Here is a 21,450-nt window from a genome sequence, read left to right as displayed (position 1 = left end):
ACAAAACAAATAGTGCAGGAAGAAATCTATTCAAGACAGGATATTTTGAAACTCCTTGCAACAAAGTTTGACAGCTAACAAGAGCAGAATGGTAGGATTCGTACAGTAGCCCCTCACCCAAGATCCAGCACAGGATAAAAGCCTTTCACAACACAAAACCCTTCATTACGCATACACACACACACACACACACACACACACACACACACAGAGCATTTCAGGACCTGTATAAAAATCCTGGCACCCATCTAGCTAATTGTTCAGCTGACTCAGAACTGCATGCTGCATTTGTGTGTTGTTCTATTCATCGTTAAACTTTCTTTCCAATCAGCCTCCATGTTGTTTCCAGCGTCTTTCTCCCAGCTTGGAACTGAACCAGATATATTTTCCTTCCAACAACACAAACAGGAAGAGCTTCAGAAAGGAACTGGCAGAAACATGGAAGTTAAGCAAATATTTCTCCCACAGAGATGAAAGGGGGCAAAGAGGGGAACCTTTTTTAGAGCAGCAAGGATGTCCTCGGGAGAAGAGCTTTATCTGCCTTTTAGCCTCCTCCCGGTCCTTGGCCTGCCTTCTCCAAAAAGAATCTGCACATGCCCAGAAACCCTTGCCTGGTATTACAAATCTATAGGAGGTTGAGAAAGAATCAGGAAAGGTTTGGAAGACATTAACTAAAGCAGCAGGTGTGCGTCTTCATTTAAACCTTTGATTAAAGGCAATATTTTCAAGGCTTGCACAGCCCTGTTATTTGATAAGAACTCTTGTGAAACTTTTCCTTTCTTGAAGCTCAGGACCCGGCAGAGGAAACACCAATCACGATAAATGCAAGGAGGAATGGTGGAGCACTTTTGAAAACGAAATCTGGAGCCTGCGAAGGGCAAAGCTTTATCCATTTACAAATTCAGGACCAATTTAGCTTTCAGACTCCTTTTTTCCCAACAAAAAGATAAGTTTGCCAACTTAAGTGTAGAAATAGAGGAGGGTTGGATTTCATGTAACACACGTCAGTGTGGGATAGACTGTTCTGGGACCAATGCTTTGGAAAAATATAAGGCATTTGAGAAAGACTTCCAGTATAATTTCTGCAGAGAGGAAACATCTTCAGGAAAGAAAGAGGCCCTTCAACTGAGCCTGAGAAATTAGTTAAGTGAGTTTTTCCCCATTTTATGATTTTTCTTGCCACATTTGTTAAATGAATCACGGCGGTTGTTAAGTTAGTAACACAGTTGTTAAGTGAATCTGGCTTCCGCATTAACTCTGCTTGCCAGAAGGTCACAAAAGATGACACCTCGGGAGACTTCAACTGTCATAAATATGAACCAGTTTGTATTGAAAGAACCTGTTGCAATATTTTCAAGATCAGACTCAATAAATATAGTAAGAGTTAAAGGTTTAAATATTTCTCCTTTTATTTACATTAGGCATTCTATATTCACTGAATATTCACAGATAGAAGCCAGGAATGGGTGTATGTAGCTCCTTATATATACAATGGGTGGAGCTAGGTGTGGGAGTGGTAAATTATGAATACATTAAGAAGTGAAGAATAAGTTAACCCCTGATACCCCGTTCATATACTATTTACATATTAGAGAATAAGGCATTTACATGTGACAAATCCCCCTCTAAATGCCGATTCGTTATGCTACACCAATTACATTCAGATTCAGGACAATACAAAACATATAACTTGGAAGTCAAGTATTTATGCTGCTTAGAAGGTAAAGGCTTTGTCAATATGTCAGCTAATTGTTCCGATGTCTCACAATGCACTGCTTTAATAAATCCATCCTGAGATAATTGTCTCACATGTTTAAATTGTATGTCTATATGTCTGGACCTTTGTCCAATGGCGTCAGATCTAGATATTTCGATAGCCGCTTTATTGTCTTCATGCATGACAAAAGGTAAAGCAGGTTTTTTCCAAACATCAGAAATTAAATCATTAAACCATACAAGGTTATTTGCAGCTTTAGATAAACAAACATATTCTGCTTCTGTCGTTGAAGTGGCCACTAATTCTTGTTTGCCAGTGTACCAGTAAACTGGACAATTATTTAGGAGGAATACATAACCGGATGTACTTTTTCTGCATGAAGTGTCTCCAGCCCAATCTGCATCTGCGTAACACGTGAGGTTTGGTTCCTTAACATTATTGGGTTCTAACATCAGACAAAAATCTAAGGTATTTTTTAAATATCTTAATATCCTTTTAACAGCTTCCCAATGGTACATTGTTGGTTTGCTGACATGTCTGGACAATAAATTGAGGGGTAAAGCGATATCAGGTCTTGTCCAATTAGAAATGTAAAGAAGTGAACCTATGACTGATCTATAGAACGTGTTATCTTTGAATTCAGGGGATGATTCATCAGCATTTCTTAGGAAGTCAGTCTGCATAGGGGTGTCACAGGGTTTGGCATCACTTAGATTGCATTTGTTTAAGAGCTCTATGATCTTATCTCTCTGAGTAAGTTTGAATCCTCTTTTAGTCTTATTAATTTGAACACCAAGATACTTATTTACTTTGCCTAAAGATTTCAATGAGAAATGCTCATTTAGCTTGGTTACAAATGTTTCTCTTCTTTCTTTATGTTTACCTATGTACAAAATGTCATCCACATAGATCAATACAAATTCTATGTAATCATCACCTTTTTTAACAAAGAAACAGTTATCAGCAGTAGTAGCATTGAAGTCCATAGTTTTAAGTACTTTTACTAAACAATCATACCATCGTTTACCAGATTGTTTTAACCCGTATAAACTCTTGTTTAACAACCAAGTCTCATTCTTGTTTGTGTATTGACTGTGAGGTGCTCTTACATATATTTCCTTATCTAGTTTAGCGTGTAGATACGCAGTCTGTATGTCATATTGGAATACATCGAGATTGAGTGCTGATGCTACTACTAGAGCTGTTTTGACACTCTCAGTTCTTACTGTGGGGGAATATGTGTCAGTATAGTCCTCCGGATATTTCTGTGCATAACCCTGTGCAACTAGTCTGGCTTTGTATAGAGTATTGCCTCCTTCTAAATTTTTAATTTTATATATCCACCTAGTACCAATAATGGTTTTGTCTTTTGGTGCAATTGCAGGTGTAAATACGTTTAGTCCTTGTAAACTTTCCATCTCTTTTTTCATTGCTAATTCCCATTTTTCTTTTTCTTTACGAGGAAGTTTTAACACTTCCTCATATGTATTAGGTGTCGTTGATTCTCCATCCATATGCATTATGTAATCCTTGTATTTATTTGGCATTTGATTTCTGGTGTTTCTAATTGTTTTTTCAGGTTTACTATTATTATCATGCAAATATCTTGCTTCCTTTTTTGTTAGTGTGTCTGTCTTTATTTTGTGTTGGCTATTTGTCCATGTTTTGGTTTTGTTTCTATGTTTGTTATCATTTTGCTTTTCTATAGTCCCTTTCTCTTGGGATTTTGTATCTTTGTTGTTACTTGGGAATATTTCATTAAGATGTATTTTAGACCAGTTGGCCTGTTCATGGAACACAGCTGTTCTGGAAACTATAAATTTGTTATTATTATCAATGAATCTGTATCCTTTTGTGTCTGTCTCATATTCCATAAATCTGAGTCTTCTAGACACATTTTCTCCCTTTCTTCTTAATTGTTTAGGTATGTGTACGTCTGCAGTGACTCCAAATATGTGCATGTGTGCTAATTTTGGTTTCCTATTATACTTCACTTCATATGGTGTCTTATTTACAATGCTGGACCAGGTTCTATTCTGTGTGTAATTGGAATAATGTAGGGCTTCTGACCAGAATTGTTTGCTTAAGCCAGCATCTTCCAACGTGCATCTAATCATGGTTTGTAATGTTGAGTTCTTCCTCTCTACAATTCCGTTCTGAAACGCAGAAAATGGGCTAGATGTGTAATGTAACATTCCTTTGTCCTTCAGCCATTGGGAGAATTCCTTAGACATGAATTCACATCCCCTATCTGTCATGATTTGTTTTATTTTGATATTGTGTTGTGTTTCTACGCATTTATAAAATTCTTTAAATTTCTGAAAAGTTTCATCTTTGTGTTTTAATGTATAAACAAATCCATAGCGACTATAATCGTCCACTATGGTTAAAAAGTAACGTTTTCTATAAGTGATTGATGGAGTTAGTGGACCAACTAAATCCATGTGTACTAAATCAAAAATTTTGTTGGTTGACCTAGTTGATTTCCTAGGTCTGGGGCTAGTTTTTAGTTTTGTAGATTTACATACTGAGCATTCCAAATAGTTTTCACAATTTTTTATTTTAACACCTTCTGCGTGTTCAGTCATTTTTTGTACTACAGGAAAACTGGCATGTCCTAACTTCCTATGCAAAATATGAGCACACTCATCATGAATTGGCTTACCTATTTTTGGTTTTTTTTCATTATGTGCATCCTTGTGATCATGAGCTACTTTACATTCATCATTGTCACTGTTGCTAATGTTTCCATCATCTAGTTCAATACAATCTTCCATATTTGAATCAATGTTGTGTAACCATTTTTCCTTTGTTATTAAATAAGGTAGGCCCCCTTTAATTATTACAGTGCCTATATCTATTTTATTTTTCTCCAAGGTCGCTTTTCCTTTAGAAAAAACAATGTTAATATCAGAATCTCTACTTAGTTTTATGGCACTTAGTATGTTATGAGGTATTTCGGGTATTAGTAATACCCCCTCTATTTTCCCTAGGCCAGGTAAGGTTACATTCCCTCTACCTAATACTTGAACCTTTTCTTGGTTAGCTACCTTTATTACAAATTTATCTTCTACAAATGAAGATAATATATTTTTGTTATTAGTGGTGTGATTAGTTGCTCCAGAATCAATAAGCCAATTATTGTTCTCAGTTTGCTGTATGTTAGTGTTGTCTTGTTTATTTAGTCCATTCAGTGAACCAGATTTTCTATCCTTTGAATTATCTCTGCCCCCTCTATGCTCTTTGTAATTTGGTGGGCTTCTATATCTATGTCTATCAATGGAAGATTGCCTATAATTGTATTTGTTTCTGTGTTCTGACCTATGTCTTTCTTTTGAAATTTTGGGGCAATCTCTTCTATTGTGCTCCCTGGATCCACAGTTGTGGCATCTAAATGTTTCATTATATCTTTCTTGAAAAGCTACTTTTCTATATGGTTTGTGTTCTATGTGATTGTTAGAGCGATTCCTCCTTGAATTGTCTTCAGTTATTAACTTATTGGATAGACTTTCTATGGATAAGTATCCTAGATTGATTGTGTCTAAATGTGACATATAATTATCCCATGATGGGTCAAGTGAGTTGATGATAACACTTTTCATCGTTTGATCTGAAATCACCTCCCCCCTTAAATGCAGTTCAGCTCTTATTTTGTTTAAAGATATTAAGTGTTCACTTATGGAAACCCCTGGTTTTATCCTAGATGAAAAGAAATCTTTAGACATTCTTGTGGTAGTAGCTACACTGTCACTGTGAAATAGATTGAACATGCATTGAATAATTTCTGAAACAGTCAGATTTTGCTTAATGCTGTGATACATAGCAGGAGATACACTAGAAATTAATAAGAAAAATGCTCTATGGTGTAAACAGTCTAATTTTAGAGTCCAAGGTCTTTTTGGGGGACTAGTGATAAAAAACAGTAAGTTTTCTTTCATAAAGACAACCTGGAGCTGCTGATACCATTCTTGTAAATTAATGCCATCTATCCTCAGCTTTGGGAAGTCACTGGGCAAATTTCCTACATTATTAGGTCCATTACTTACAACCTGAGGTAGTCCGTGGTCTCGTAAATGCTGGAAATTACAAAATGGCATGGGAATGCTCGCAACGAGCCTGCACGGTCTTCTCAGCAACTCATGTCTTCCTGGACCGTCTGTGTAGTCTTGCGCATGCGCGTTGTCCATTTCGTCTCTGGAGTCGTCGTGAGAGGTTCTCGTCGTTGCGGCTCGCTCGTTCTGCTCCTCCTCAGACGAATCGGTCTCTGGCTCGATCTTGGGAGTCCTGACGATGGCGGCTGTTCTTTTTCTTCTTTTGAGAGCGTTGGTGCTTGCATCGGTCTGTGGCGTGGGGCGGTATCTGCAGGGCTCTCTGGGTTCGGGCGTCGGCGCTCTCGTGGTCAGGATGGGAGCGGGTAGATCTTGAGGCATTGGCTTGCTCGCTTGCTTGCTAGTTGGCTTTTTGGTAATTTTTAGTTTCGGCCCAAATGCAGCAAAAAGCGTTTTCATTGCTGATTTTATCTGAGTATCTGTTGAATCACCTTCACTTTCCGATTCTGATTCTTCTGAGGTGTTTGAATTTTCTTTTTCATTTTCGTTGTCTGGTAATGTTTTTCGCGCCAGAAATTTTGAATCGAGTTTTCTGATTGGCTCTGCTTCGCTCACCCTGGAGGTCTGTTGAAACCAAGATGGCTGCCATTCAAAATTTCGCGCGGGATCACCGTTTTTCTTCTTCATAGTATTTTTCTCTGTAATCATATCACTCACTATTTTTGGATCTTTCGATTTTTCAGTAGTGATGTGCTTCTCTCTCGCTGCTCCGCTGTTTTTCAGCATATCTTGGAGGTTCGCGATGAGGCTTTCATCATTCTTCTGGCTCTTTAATAGTTTTAATATCTCTGACCTGAGTTCGTTGTTTTCTATTTTGATTTCCTCTCGATCATCATTTTCATTTATTATTTCTTCGTCTTCAGTGGTGTATTCTTCGGATTCTCTCGAAATCGCGTTTGTGGATTCATCGATTATTTCTTGATCCGTTTCCATTTCTTTGCTGTATGCCCTGGTGTTGGGCCTATCTCTCTTAGACATATTTAAATTTTTATTGAGTCAATTAACCATCCTCTGCTACCAGATTGTTGCAATATTTTCAGGATCAGACTCAATAAATATAGTAAGAGTTAAAGGTTTAAATATTTCTCCTTTTATTTACATTAGGCATTCTATATTCACTGAATATTCACAGATAGAAGCCAGGAATGGGTGTATGTAGCTCCTTATATATACAATGGGTGGAGCTAGGTGTGGGAGTGGTAAATTATGAATACATTAAGAAGTGAAGAATAAGTTAACCCCTGATACCCCGTTCATATACTATTTACATATTAGAGAATAAGGCATTTACATGTGACAGAACCCAGGCTGCTTTTTTAAGGAAACTTTTGGGCCTCCCTCTCTGTTTTGGCTTTGCTCCGATGTATCTGGAACTGGGCATTCGATCAGTCGAATGCATGGCGTGGATCAACACCTTTAAATGGTGGTTCCGGGCACTCTTTTTGGCAGCCCCTGGCAGCTACCTCTCCCTGGTGTTAGCTGACCCCTATATGTCTCGATGGGAGAGGGAACTGACGAAGAAACTCCACCTGTTAGGTTTTTCGGGGGATGCCATGGGAGACTATGGCCTTAAAGATGCCCAATTTAGGGTAGCCCAACGGCTTGTGGACATAGACTTACAATATCTGAGAGCTAGAGCTAATAAAACCTGCTCCCCTCTGGTCTTCAGCCAACTTAATAATTTTGGACTGAGGATGGCCTCATATTTCTATACTCTAACCATCCCTAAGTATAGAAGAGTCTTCTCCCTTGCTCGTTTTAACGTCTTGCCTTCAGCATTGCTGGATGGACGATTCAAGAGGCTTCCGAGGGGCGAGCGGCTATGTCCCTGTGGTAGAGCGGAGGTTGAGACTGTGGAGTATGTCCTTTTACACTGCCCCATGTACAACGTAGCCAGGACTAATTTGATGTCTCTCTTAGAGACAGATTTCTGTGGGCCCAATGATAGTGATTTGGCCTTGTATTGTTTAGGGGATGGCTCTTCATACACTACCTCTCAGGTCTCAAAATTTTTTCTAAAAGCCTTAACCATTAGAGGAGAGCGCTGTGGTCCCTCTCGGCCGGGGCTTCCGGTGGCTGGCTGTTCGTGATGTTCTTTTTCCTGTTTTTCTGTAGCTATGATTGCATTTTGGTCTGTGACCGTAAATAAATTTATTATTATTATTATATGAACCAGTTGTCAAGCATCTGAATGTAAATCATGTGACCATGGGGATGCTGCAACGGTCATAAGTGTGAAAACTGGTCATAAATCACTTTTTTCAGTGCTGCTGTAATTTCGAATAGTCACTAAATGAACTGTTGCAGGAATAGTAGAAAGGTAAAGATGGTTTATGTGCATTTCTTAAAGAGATTGAATCACATTCACAAAACAAAGAAAGAGAATGGTAAATACTTAAATGCTCACCACCTGGAGGGAACAGACACTTTTCTCCTTTCCAGGATCCAGGGTTTTCATGCATTATTACTCTCCTATTGTTAATGCTCATGTCTGTTTGAAAGTTCTGCATTTTGTTTTGGGGAATCATCCTCTACATCTTCTCATTGGCTTTGGGAGTTAGGGACCAATATTATTATTATTATTGTGTCTTAATCCAGGGCCCTTTACAATGATTTAAAACCAAGGGCTAAGTTTCCAGGAGGAAACACTTCTACTATATCAGAAGTGGATTTCAACAGGTTCTGACCAGTTCTGGAGAACCGGTAGCAGAAATTTTGAGTAGTTCGGAGAACCGGTAGTAAAAATTCTGACTGGCCCCATCCCCATCTATTCTCTGCCTCCCAAGTCCCAGCTATCGGGAGGAAATAGGGATTTTTCAGTAACCTTCCCCTGGATTGGGAAGGGAATGGAGATTTTACAGTATCCTTCCCCTGCCACACCCACCAAGCCACGCCCACCAAGCCAAGCTATGTCCACCAAGCCACACCCATAGAACCGGTAGTAAAAATTTTTGAAACCCACCACTGTACTATATATTCTATATTGGCGTTAGAATATCAAATGGGTCTGATTCCCTGCTGCTTGAAGAAAAAAATAGAAGATTCCTTTATTTCTGACAGCATAGCATAGAAATCAACTATCGGAAATAAAGGTAGAGTACAGAGATTATGTGTTTAGAGCTAAGATTTTTATAGGGGAAGAATACATGGGAATAAATAGCTAAATTGACTTGTTTGATTAGGGAAAGAACAGCAATCACTTTATAAATGAATAAAAACAATTTATGGACTCTTAAAAATAAACGTGATTTCTGGAGTTACAGTTACAGGCTGAATATTGGAAAAATGGAATTATATCACGTAATTCTGTGGAAGGAAAAGGTATCATGTAACTATTTTAAAACAGATTTGAAATACCATATTTTTTGAACCATAAGACACACAGGAGTATAAGATGCATCAAGATTTTGAAGAGGTAAATAAGAAAAAAAAAATTTGCCCTCCCTGGCCCCCAGGAGCACTCTGCAGACCTCTCAAACCCTCTGCATGTCCTATTTTTCCAAAAAATGCACCCGTTTTTTGCAAAAACAGGACACAAAGGGTTTGGGAGGCCTGCAGAGTGCTCCTGGGGGCTGGGGAGGGCAAATACGTGACATGCATGGGAGGGCTGGTAGGCCAAAAATGGGCCTGTTTTTCGCAAAAATGGGGCATGCAGAGGGCTTGGGAGGCCTGCAGAGAGCTCCTGGGGGCTGGGGAGAGCAAACACGCCCTCATTTTTGTGAAAAACAGGCCTGTTTTTGGCCTCCCAAACCCCCGTGTGTCATGTTTTTGCCCTCCCCAGCCCCCAGGAGCACTCTGCAGGCCTCCCAAACCCTCTGTACATTCCATTTTTGTGAAAAATGGGCCTTTTTTTTGTGAAAATGGGATGCGCAGGGCGGAGTTTCAGGAGGCCAAAAATGGCTGTATTCAGTGTATAAGATGAACCATTTCCACCCTCTTTTTTGGGGGGGGGAAGTGTGTCTTATACTCTGAAAAATATGATAGTTTCTTTTAGATTTTCTTCTTTGTTTTCTATTGTTTTCACATTTTTTTCCTATGACTTCTTTCTTTACTATTTCTTTTTCATAGTTTTTATATATATAAAGCCATCTTTTGTGCCAGTCACTTTGGATAATTATCACTCCATCTCCAACTTCCCCATTTTAGAGAAGGTTGTACCAAAGGTAAGGTGACCAGATTTTAACATTGGTAAAGAGGGACATTGTGGGCGTGGCTTATTTTGTGGGCGTGGCTAGCTGGTCATGTGACTGCGTGGGCGTGGCTAGCTGGTCATGTGACCGGGTGGCCATGGCTATGTGTATAGGGTAAGGTGAACAGATTTTAACATTGGTAAGAAGGACACCATTGTGGGCGTGACATATTGTGTGGGCGTGGCTTGGAGGCCATGTGACTGGGTGGGCGTGGCTAGCTGGTTATGTGACCGGGTGGCCATGGCTATGTGTATAGGGACTACTCAGAGGGCTGAAAAGTCATTTCTGACAGGTCCTCACACTTTTGACTGGTCCTCACACTTATGACCATCCTCACATTTATGCCCGTGCAGTATTCTTAACAACCATGTCACTCATTTCACAACTGCTTCTCTTCACCATGGTGACAAGATAGGGCAAAAACGTAAAATGTGAGGACAGTCGTAAGTTCGAGGACTGGTCAAAAGTGTGAGGACCAGTCAAAAATAACTTTTTCAGCCCTCTGAGTAGTCCATATGCACAAAAGGACTAACCAGAGGGCTGAAAAAATCATTTCTGACAGGTCCTCGCACTTTTGAGTGGTCCTCACACTTATGACCATCCTCACATTTATGCCTGTGCAGCATTCTTAACAACCATGTCACTCATTTCACAACTGCTTCTCTTCACCATGATGACAAGATAGGGCAAAAATGTAAAATGTGAGGACAGTCGTAAGTTTGAGGACTGGACAAAAGTGCGAGGATCAATCAAAAATAACTTTTTCAGCCCTCTGAGTAGTCCATATGCACAAAAGGACTAACCAGAGGGCTGAAAAAAGTCATTTCTGACAGGTCCTCGCACTTTTGACTGGTCCTCACACTTATGACCATCCTCACATTTATGCCCATGCAGCATCCTTAACAACCATGTCACTCATTTCACAACTGCTTCTCTTCACCATGGTGATAAGATAGGGCAAAAAACATAAAATGTGAAGACAGTCGTAAGTTCGATGACTGGTCAAAAGTGCGAGGACCAGTCAAAAATAACTTTTTCAGCCCTCTGAGTAGTCCATATGCATAAAAGGATACAGCAATAGAGAGGGATGAAGGAAGGGAAGGGAAATTAGAGTAGGAGTGAGGGTAAGAGGGGGAGGAAGAGAGGAGAAGGAGAAAGGAAGAGGAAGTAGGGAGGAGAAGAAGAGGGGGGGAAGAGAAAGTAAGAAGGAAAGAAAAGAGAGAGGTGGTAGGTTTGAGGAGAAAGATTGCTGTACAATAAAAAAGATGAAAGGGAAGAAAGCCAACCCCAAACAAATATAAAGATATTAAGATAAAGAATGAATGGTTAAACTTTAAAGAATAAAAGAGAACAAATATGAATAAATAGCAGTAATTAGAAACACACATACAAACATACAATTTATTTTCTTTGAACAGAGTATTTGGCCGGTTCACAAATTTAAACAGTGTTTAGTCACTTCAATTAAATTTACAATTTCTATATTTCCTTTTTGCCATATTTATTCCTCATCTATTTTTTTTAAAAAACCAATATTACCCTTCATCCTCATCTCTAATCTTAATCAAATTCAATTTTTCCCTTCTATTCTATATTATACCCCTTTCCATTGTCATCTATTTTTATATCCATCCTCACATTGTTTAATTATGTAATTATGTAATACAGTTGTTTAATACAAATTCAACATTTTAATATAAATCAATTAGTTATAAAACTATCTTTTTTGTATATTAATCAATATGAACATGAATATTCCAATTATTTCCATGCAATCCAATTTCTTACAAATCAATTAATTATATTTACCAATAATAATAAACCAAATAATTTCCCCCATATATTCCTCTGAACCACAACTTAAACATTTCTGCTTTCAACACAATATACAATTAATAGTATCTCAATTCAATTATTACAATTCCCTAGTTAAATACAGCTTTTTTTTCTTTTGTGTTTTAAAATCTTGAACTCTCCTCCTAAATTTCCCATTGTTTGCAGTTTTTCACCTACCTTTTTTGGGGAGGAAAAATAAAAATAAAAATAAATCTCTCTCTGCCTCATTTTGTCACGTTCCACCAAAGATCCTGGTTTCGGTTTCGTTTCTGCAGCTTAGCTAGGGGAAAAAAAACTGCTTCAGGAACTCTTTACACTGATTGCCTGTAGGGCGGCCCTTTGAAGCCCCGGGCAAGAGTTTAAACAGTTTTTTTTTCTTCTAGCCATCAGCTGGGGCTCAAGAGGCAGCGGGACTGAGGAGGCAGAATGAAAAATCGGGACTTTTTTGAAACGCCGCGGGACGCGGGACAAATTGCTAAAAAGCGGGACTGTCCCGCCAAAAGCGGGACGTCTGGTCACCTTAACCAAAGGCAGTGGGATGATAGCTAGAATCATAAAGGTCTTTTCATCCAATTTCCTTCAGGGTAAGCTTCTTGGTTATAACTTGTCATCTCAGGTCAGGATGAGTGTTGTCTATGTTTAAGGAATATAACCTATCTAGAATGTATGGAGTAGGTGACATACGCAAATCTGTACACATCAAATCATAAATAAACTGCTGTACCTTTGTGTCTCTGCTAACTAGCTTAACTTTAATAGTATTCCCTTCAGGCCTCATTTTCCATATTAGTTTAATTTTCTAATTTTAATTTTAGATTGAATATAATCCGTCATAGTTGACATGAGTAGCATTCTGGAAGAACGTCTTTACAATGCATTGAATGAACTCATTGAGAAGCAATTTAAACTATTCAAACGGAGGCTAAATTGTATTGATTATAATGGAAAGCCAAACATCGGTAGAGCTCCATTGGACAAAGCTGACGAACAAGATGTTGTAGATATCATGATTCAGCATTATGGAGAAGATGCTCTAGAAGTATGCATTGAAGTCCTTCGAAAATGCAACAGAAATGATCTTGCCAAAAACCTTGAAGAAACTGGACAGAAAGGTAAGAAAACCCAATATATTACAGAAATGTTCTCTCCACTTAAAATCAAGTGGCAATAAAGACCATTGTAATTTGTTTCCCACTGAATCATTAAGAGCCATTACTGGCTCTCATGGCACTGGACAATTTTGGCCTTATCTGCAAAACTCCCTTTTTAGGGAAAGTTCTTGAGAAGAACCTTAGTTTGTTAAATAAATAGATCATGCCAGATTATGTTCGCTAAAAACAGATCATGCCAAATCAATCTTATTTCATTCTTTGACAAAGTGACTAAATTAGTAGACCAGTGAAATGCTGTGGACATAGTAACTTAGACTTCAGCAAGGCATTCAACAAAGTAGACCACAATCTACTTCTTGGTAATTTTCACCATTGTGGGCCATTCAAGCCTGCCTGTAAAAAAAAGAAAGAAAGAAAAAAGAGGAAAATAAATATACAGAAAGGTAAAATAATTATTAGATAAGAAATCTAATTAACATAACTGTAGACATTCATAGAAATGATAAATCAATGCAATTACCTATCTTATGAAAAATGCTCCGATATTTATCAATTTTATAATGTGTAATTCTGGTTTATCTTTAGTTGCAGATGTTGATGCTCACCAACTTGCAAATTCATCAGGTAAGGCAGGTCTCATTCAAAGGATTACTGAAATTATATGTAAAATTAATTCAGCATGAGCAGTTCTTTCCCTCTCCCTCCCTTTCTATGCAAATTACTGTGAATATTAATTATTCCAAAAATTCTGGTGGGGAAAACTCTAGGGTGGTTTTACAGTGCTGACCATAAAAAGGGGAAGGGGGAAGGGTGGAAGGAAGGAAGGAAGGAAGGAAGGAAGGAAGGAAGGAAGGAAGGAAGGAAGGAAGGAAGGAAGGAAGGAAAATTTCCATTGCTACCTGTCAACTTCCCAAAAGTCACTCCCACTCTCTTTTTTGTTTTTTTTTTGTTGTTTTGTTTTGTTTTCCGGGATCATTCTGTTTCTCTGTTTAGGTTATGAATGTTATCTAAAATAATGCCCCAACAGAGCAGAGGTTATTTAGTATTACATCATAATTGTCCATTCATAGTTTCCATTTATACAAAACTTATTCAAAACTTGTAAGTAACATGAAGTCTTCTGTCCATTGGCTAACTAAGGCCATAAAAACTCTTTTTGCAATCTTAAATAAATAAATTTAAACAAATATAAGTCTCCTTGCGCTAAGAATGAAACATAAGATCCATTTCTGTTGTCCAGCCATCATTTCCATGACATAGTTCAAAAGAATATAACCATCACAAGAAGTTAAAATTCAAATCTGACTGATACACATAAAAATTTCTCTTCCAAATATAATACAGGTAGTCCTCAACTTACAATAGTTCATTTAATGACCGTTCAAATTTACAACAGCACTGAAAAAAAAATGACTTAAAACCAGTTTTCACAGTTACAACCTTTGAAGCATCCCCCATGCTCAGACTTGAGATGCTTGGGAACTGGTTCATACTAATAACTATTGCTATGTTCCAAGGTCATGTTTGTGATCTTCTGACAAGCAAAGTCAATGGGGAAGCTAGATTCACTTAAGAATCAGGTCACTAACTTATCAACTGCAGTGATTCATTTAACAACTGAGGCAAGAAAGGTCATAAAATAGGGCAAAACTCACTTAACAACAAAAGGTTTGGACTCAATTGTGGTCACAAGCTGATGACTACCTGTATTAAAACATAACAAAAATTATTTTTAAATGAGATGTTATTCTTATTACATCTCCAAAATGGTTTCTTTTTCTATACAAATGTAATACAGACATAGAAATCAAAATTAATATTTTATGTTGAAAAAATTAAGATCTATATTGAACATTTTAATATAGATTTGATGTTAAGACAATCTTTTGTTCTTAGATTACATCTCCACTTATTTATTCCACTATTATTATTATAATTAACATTTGGCTTTGTTACAATAACCAGGAGACTATGATGCTATTGAGAGTAGTAGTTTGGCTTGCCAAGGTACCAACCCCATTATAGGAAATGCTTGTGTAATTCCCAAGATGCCCAGAGAGAAAGATGAGTGACTCTTCCAGCTGTGTTACCTAAGGCATCCTTCCTTCTCAGAGCTGCCTTGCAAGTGGGCATAGCAATTGGGAAAATTCAGAGCCATTGAGAATCTAACTGCCTGCACAGAGCACAGTTGGTCTTCCCACCAAAGTGGTACCTATTTTATCTTCTTGCATAGAACATCCCTTCAAACTGCGACATGGGCAGAAGCTGAGGCAAGTGATGGGAGCTGTAATAATTGCCAGTGGAATGCTAAAGTAAAATGATATTTATCCTTTAGCAAAGGAAATAATAAAATCTCATCATTATCATTTCTTAATTGGTCTAAAATTTTAAAAAACAGCCTCTATCTAAGTCTTCCACATAATACTATTTTTAAAAAATTAATTTTAGGTCTGGACTATTGCATTGTATCACTATAGCATAGGAAAAGGGATCAAAATAAAACTTTCCAGAAATAATATACCATGATATTCAGCTCAATGTAATAATGATAGGAACTTCTAATAATCTATTATGTTTTGAAGCCAGTGTCATCTAAGTAACTAAAATGCTATATCTGTATCTGTATCTGTATCTGTATCTGTATCTGTATCTGTATCTGTATCTGTATCTGTATCCAATGGTGGGATTCAATTTTTTTAACAACCGGTTCTGTGGGCGTGGCTTAATTGGGGTGTGGCTTGGTGGTCATGTGACTGGGTGGGCATGGCTAGCTGTCATGCGACCAGTGGGCATGGCTATCTGCATAGGGACTACAGAGGGCTGAAATAAGTCATTTCTGACTGGTCCTCACACTTTTGACCGGTCCTCGCACTTATGACCATCCTCACATTTATGCCTGTTGCGGCATTCTTCACAACCATGTCACTCATTTCACAACTGCTTCTCTTCATCATGGTGACAAGATAGGGCAAAAACGTAAAATGTGAGGACAGTTGTAAGTTCGAGGACTGGTCAAAAGTGCGAGGACCAGTCAAAAATAACTTTTTCAGCCCTCTGAGTAGTCCATATGCACAAAAGGACTACCTAGAGGGCTGAAAAAAGTTATTTCTGACAGGTCCTCGCACTTATGACTGGTCATCATTTATGCCCATTGTAGCATTCTTAACAACCGTGTCACTCATTTCACAACTGCTTCTCTTCACTATGGTGACAAGATAGGGCAAAAACGTAAAATGTGAGGACAGTCGTAAGTTTGAGGACGGGTCAAAAGTGCGAGGACCAGTCAGAAATAACTTTTTCAGCCCTCTGAGTAGTCCATATGCATAAAAGGATACAATAGAGAGGGATGAAGGAAGGGAAGGGAAATTAGAGTAGGAGTGAGGGTAAGAGAGGGAGGAAGAGAGGAGGAGAAGGAGAAAGGAAGAGGAAGTAGGGAGGAGAAGAAGAGGGGGAGGAAGAGAAAGTAAGAAGGAAAGAAAAGAGAGAGGTGGTAGGTTTGAGGAGAAAGATTGCTGTACAATAAAAAAAGATGAAAGGGAAGAAAGCCAACCCCAAACAAATATAAAGATATTAAGATAAGGAATGAATTGTTAAACTTCAATAATTAGAAACACACATACAAACATACAATGTATTTTCTTTGAACAGAGTATTTGGCCAGTTCACAAATTTAAACAGTGTTTAGTCATTCAATTTTTCCCTTCTATTCTATATTATACCCCTTCCCATTGCAATCTATTTTTACATCCATCTTCACATTGGTTAATTATGTAATATTACTGTTAGTTAATATAAATTCAACATTTTAATATAAATCAATTAGTTATATAACTACCTTTTTTGTATATTAATCAATTTGAACATGAATATTCCAATTATGTCCATGCAATCCAATTTCTTACAAATCAATTAATTATATTTACCACTAATAATAAACCAAATAATTTCCCCCATATATTCCTCCAAACCACAACTTAACCATTTTTGCTTTCAACTCAATATACAATTAATAGTATCTCAATTATTACAATTCCCTAGTTAAATAGAGCTTTTTTTCTTTTGTGTTTTAAAATCTTGAACTCTCCTCTTTTTCCCTAAATTTCCCATTGTCTGCACCTACCTTTTTTGGTGAGGAAAAAGAAAAGAAATCTGCCTGCCTAATTTTCCAACGTTGCAGCAACAACTAAGCCAACAACCTGCTTTACTTTCAGTTTCCTTTTCAGCATAGATAGGGGAAAAATAATCTGCTCCAGCAAGCAGCAGAGCCCTGAGCAAAACAGCTGAGAGCAAATCAGCTGAGAGTCGGGAGGCTGACTCTAATTAGCCTATGCTGAAGCTCCGTGGGCCAATAAAATTACAAAAAAACACCGAACCGTTTGTTAAATTGCTGGCTCGCCCACCCCTCACCCACCACTATTTATTGGCAATAAATAGTGGTGCAGAGGGGCGGGGCAAGGGGTGGGGCGAGCCAGCAATTTAATAAAGGGTTCGGCTGAACCCCCTAGAACCGGCAGAATCCCACCGTCTGTATCTGTATCTGTATATCTATCTATCTATCTATCTATCTATCTATCTATCTATCTATCTATCTATCTCCCAAAAGGGCCTGGAAGAGAGAATTTATGCTGAATGAAGTTGCTCCAAATTTGATATCATCAGTAGATATGTATATTTGTATAATTCAGAATTTGGGAAACCCAAACCCCATCTTTTAATAAAAACTGCATCAGAATTATACTCATTCTGGCAGTATTTACCACATTCAAAGGATAAATGAACGTTTAACAGCATAAAAGAGTTGGAAGGGATTTTGGAGGTCTTCTAGTCCAATCTGCTGCTCAGCAGGAGAATTTATACTGTTCTGGGGAAATGGCTATCCAGTCTTTTCTTAAAATATCCAGTGATGGAGCACCCACAACTTCTGAAGGCAAGCCATTCCACTGGTTTATTGTTCTCACTGTCAGGAAATTTCTCCTTAGTTCTAGGTTGTTTCTCTCCTTGATTAGTTTCCAACCATTGCTTTTTATCTTGTCTTCTAGTGCTTTGGAAAATAGTTTAAAAAATTGTTTAAAGAATTACAACTATCAATATCCAAAGACAAATCTTTATATAACTTACTAGTTTTAATGCAATCATCTGAGAAAAATATTATGTGAAATCATAAGTAAATAGTTAATGACAATTATTTAATGTATTGATTAACAAGTATTTGCCTATTGGCATCAATTCTGACAAACCAATTAACAAAGTATCCTACAGCTTCTCTCAACACATTAATCCAAAAGGTAGATGGGAGTGGCTTCAAGGAGAAGATACAGAGACAAAGCACTTGAGTGTGTTGTGCAGTCTTTATTTTTCACACTTCTAATTTAATTCATTCTTCCTTTAGAATACAGAAACTACATTAAAAAAAAATTTGAAACAATGAAAGATCCTAATGCTATTCCTGGGGAATATGTGCCCCTGAACCAGAGATACTCAAAGCTAATCATCCTAGATTATCATCCATCTGAAGAGGAGAGAGAAGATGAAATTCTGGCAACAGGAAGGAAACATGTTGAAATCATCAGCAAAAGAGCCAAGTCTTCAACCAACATTGAGACATTATTTAATCCTGATAAATATGGATTAATTCCACAAGTTGTTGTACTACAAGGAGCTGCAGGAATTGGAAAAACCATAACGACCAAAAAAATCATGTTTGATTGGGCGTCTCAACTACTTTACCAGGACAAATTTAATTATGCTTTCTATATTTGCTGTAGAAAGATGAATGTCCATGCAGAGTCAGAGATGCATAGCATTGCAGAGATAATTTCAGAAGAATGGATCAGGTATGATGAATCCAAAAATGTCATTCAAAACATACTGAAGAATGAAGAGAAGCTTCTGTTCATAATTGATGGGTTTGATGAATTCAGGTATTCCTTTGATCAGTCCAAAAAGTACTTTTGCATTGATCCCTGGAAGAAGGAGCCAGTGAGAATTCTTTTGAACAGTTTATTTCAAAAAAAGCTTCTTCCTAAATCCTCTCTTATAATCACAACAAGACCTACTGCTCTGGAAAAACTCCATCAATATTTAGAGCACCCACGGTATTTTCAGATATTTGGGTTTTCTACAAAGGAAAGAGAAGAATATTTCTACAATTTTTTTGAAAATAAAGACCAAGCAATTCAAGCTTTCAGATTTGTTAAACAAAATGATACCCTTTTCACCATGTGTGTCATTCCCCTTGTGAGCTGGATCATCTGTACAGTGATGAAACAGGAGATGGAGAGAGGCAAGGATTTGCAGAAGACACCATGCACTCTCACTGCAGTCTATATACGGTATTTCTCTAGTTTGTTAAAATTTCACCATAAAGAATCCAAACAGGATATCCAATCAAATGTGAAAGGTCTATGCTCTCTGGCTGCAGAAGGAGTTTGGAAACAGAAAATATTGTTTATGGAAGAAGAAGTCAAGAAGCACAGTTTGGATCAGGGAAACTCCCTCCCCCTTTTTCTGAATCAGAGCATCTTCAGAAGGGACATTGATTGTATTCAAACCTACAGCTTTATTCATTTAAGTTTCCAGGAATTTTTTGCTGCTTTGCTTTATGTCCTAGAAGAAGGAGAGGAGCAGCATTCTCAAAATCGGAATAAAAATTTGCAGACACTTTTAGAAAAACATTGGTCCCTTAGGCATGATTTTGCAGTAGGATTTCGCTTCCTCTTTGGTTTTTTAAATGAAGAAAAAAGAATGAGAGAATTGAAAAAAGAATTTGGATGGGAAATTTCTCCTAAGAATAAAGAATTCTTGTTAGACTGTGTAAAAAATAATATTAAAAAAAGACATAATTTCCAATTGCAAAAAGAAATATTTAGTTATTTATATGAGACACAAGATGACAATTTTGTAAAAAATGCAATATGTGGTATCACTGAAATAGATTATCAATGCAACTCAGATATGGAATTGATGATTCTCGGCTATTGTATACAACACTGCCAGAATTTAAAGTGCCTCTTTGTCAAAGGTTCTGAATTTCTACCTTGTGCAGAGACAGAATTATTTCTTCCAAAAAATGAGTAAGTATTTTTGAAAGTCTGTTGAACATTTCATTCAGTTTATGATCCTACCCCCACTATTCTCTAACCTACTTTCTCAAATATTATAATAGACCAGAAAAATGCCACTTGGGAATATGCATAAATGTCTCTGAGCAGCTAAGTTAAAAAGGCCTATCAATCTTTAGAAGCAAAGATAAGACATGGCTTGGGATGGATGAGCTGGGTAGATGAATAAAAATGAGCAGTTGTCCTTTGGTTAGGCCAACACCAACTAATTCCCCTTGCACTTAAAAAGCCTGATAATCATATCTCTAAGAAATACTAGGTTCAGTTCAAGATCAGAGAGGCAATTGTTGAGATCTAGAGGATGTAGCCATTCTAAATAAACAAATAAATAAAAACTTGATTATTTTATACATAGCCCACACTGACAGTCTTTAAAGGCTGACTGGAAACATTCTTGGGCATAATCAAGTTCAGGACCTTTCTCCATTTAACTAAAAAGAGCTACATTCAACACCCTCAAATTTTCCATGCTGTTGCATTTGAAAGTTGCATATAAAACTTTCCAGCTAAAATATCAGATAACATAAGGTGCTTCTGTTGGAGACTTTTTAAAATGATTGACTATATAGTTTTATCTGAGAATTTTAATTCAAACATTACTTAATTCCAAATAAGAGAAGTAGATTGAGAAATTAAAGAAATTCATCCCAGTGATGTGACTTGGACATAGTTCTTGGGAAACTATTCTCTGCTTCAGCACTGAATTGATAAAGGCCTTGTTTTATAGTCTTGTTGAGAAAATTTCTGTTATGTCCTTATAAGGACATCTGCCCGGATTGGCTGCCAGCCATCGGGCGGGAAAGTTTGAATCACTGTCAGGGGCGGTGCGACTGCTGGAGCGAATATAAGGAGAGCTCCGGCAGCGCGCAGCCAGTCTTGCTACTGTTTCTAAATAAAGTTATTAATGTAACGAGCTGGTCATGTCTTCCATTTCCTGCGCCGATCTAACACTGGTGACGAAGGACTAGAGCAAGCAACGAACCTCGTGGCGCCAAGCCAACAAGACCAAGACACCGGCACCTGAAACCACAGTAGGCATTTCCGAAGGCATGGCATCCGCTGAAGTCACCTTGCCAGCCCTTGCTCCATTCCGCCCAGGGAAGGACAAGTGGAAATCCTACGTGGTCAAATTTCGGCAATACCTGAGAGGCAACAACATCAGGGATGCCGATGATGACCGCAAGAAGGGCATCTTCCTGGCCAACTGCAGCTCCGAAGTCCTCGACATGGCAATCGATCTCATAGCACCACGGGACATCGAAGAAGTGCCATGGACGGACCTGCTGCAGATCCTGGAGGACCATTATGCCCCAACAGGAACACCAGTGGCAAACCAGCTCACCTTCCATCAGAGGGACCAGAAGG

At 37.9% G+C, this 21,450-nt stretch overlaps 1 protein-coding gene across 1 annotated transcript in view; it reads left to right on the top strand.

The window, feature by feature from the left end:
* Positions 1-12,693: 12,693 nt before the first annotated feature.
* Positions 12,694-21,450, top strand: part of LOC139308574 (NACHT, LRR and PYD domains-containing protein 12-like) — a 54,626-nt gene continuing 45,869 nt past the window's right edge. The window contains 3 exon segments of the mRNA XM_070932181.1: positions 12,694-12,964; positions 13,550-13,588; positions 18,354-20,037. Of these exon segments, the coding sequence (XP_070788282.1) occupies positions 12,694-12,964; positions 13,550-13,588; positions 18,354-20,037 (1,994 nt within the window).

This window comes from Pituophis catenifer, unplaced genomic scaffold, assembly GCF_029215685.1.
Source record: "Pituophis catenifer annectens isolate HBS135680 unplaced genomic scaffold, rPitCat1.0.hap2 SCAF_1, whole genome shotgun sequence".
Lineage (NCBI taxonomy): Eukaryota > Metazoa > Chordata > Lepidosauria > Squamata > Colubridae > Pituophis > Pituophis catenifer.
This window is presented reverse-complemented; position numbering and strand designations above follow the sequence as displayed.